General features: G+C 38.8%; 1 protein-coding gene across 1 annotated transcript in view; it reads right to left on the minus strand.

Annotated features, from left to right (window-relative positions):
• LOC111872106 (lon protease homolog 2, peroxisomal) overlaps positions 1-968 on the minus strand; it is a 76,047-nt gene that overhangs the window by 27,674 nt on the left and 47,405 nt on the right. Inside the window, exon 8 of the mRNA XM_023865674.2 lies at positions 662-809. Within this exon, the coding sequence (XP_023721442.1) occupies positions 662-809 (148 nt within the window). The remainder of the gene's footprint in view (positions 1-661; positions 810-968) is intronic.

A 968-nucleotide genomic window follows, 5' to 3' on the forward strand; every position in this document is an offset into this window, starting at 1 on the left:
TTAACACAGCTAAAGTCATGTTTCATTATATACTGTTCTTCTGACAAACGGCCAGCGAAAAATCTAACAATCTACAGCAAAACCATCAATTATTATGGGCGTTATAACATAGGTGTGCAGCTGGATGATACAGAGACATCGAACACCCGCAGACGATTTAAATACCTTGACGAAACATACGCGTCAAACCACGCTGAACGGTTAAACATGAAATGTTTGGTCTTACAGCGCAGAGATGGAACAGCTTCATATTCCACAGTCAAGCTGTGGCATAGCCTTTTGTAAATATTGATTTTATCCATGAGATGCTGCACTGTCTATTGCTGTTCATGGTCAAGTTCATAGTGTTGCATTCCCTACTGAATTCCCAGCATTTCTGTTGTTGTTGGTCACACATAATAGGATTGCAATATGATGATGCAAGCCCCCAAAGTTAGGGTGATCAGTACAGCCATATTCAACAACCAATGGGATAAAACTCTGTGCATCTGTATAAATCAGAATGCTTTCTGTAAGTGATCAGGAGCTGTACTGTGACAGTGGTTCTGAAGAAGTGATGGACTGAAGTCATATGCATATGCATTTATGAGGGAACCAAACAGCCATGACAAACCCACCATCATTTCCATAAAAACTACAGCAACAGGTAAACAACACTTACTAGTTTGTCAATCTCATCAAGCAACATGACAGGGTTGTTGACCCCAACCGTCTTCAAGCCTTGGATGATACGGCCAGGCATTGCACCAATGTACGTTCGGCGATGGCCTCTGATATCTGACTGATTGCAACTGCCTCCAAGGGATATGCTAAATAAATAATTATAATATTATATTACATGAATTTAAAGTATATTAATAGTAAGAAATATGTTATTCAAATGTTAATTACAAGAGGGGAGGAGGTTCAATGTAATTCCTATGACAATGGAAAATGCTGTACAGTAGTTAGATATTGTGAGAAAAATA

This window comes from Cryptotermes secundus, unplaced genomic scaffold (genome assembly GCF_002891405.2).
Source record: "Cryptotermes secundus unplaced genomic scaffold, Csec_1.0 scaffold417, whole genome shotgun sequence".
Classification (NCBI taxonomy): Eukaryota; Metazoa; Arthropoda; class Insecta; order Blattodea; family Kalotermitidae; genus Cryptotermes; species Cryptotermes secundus.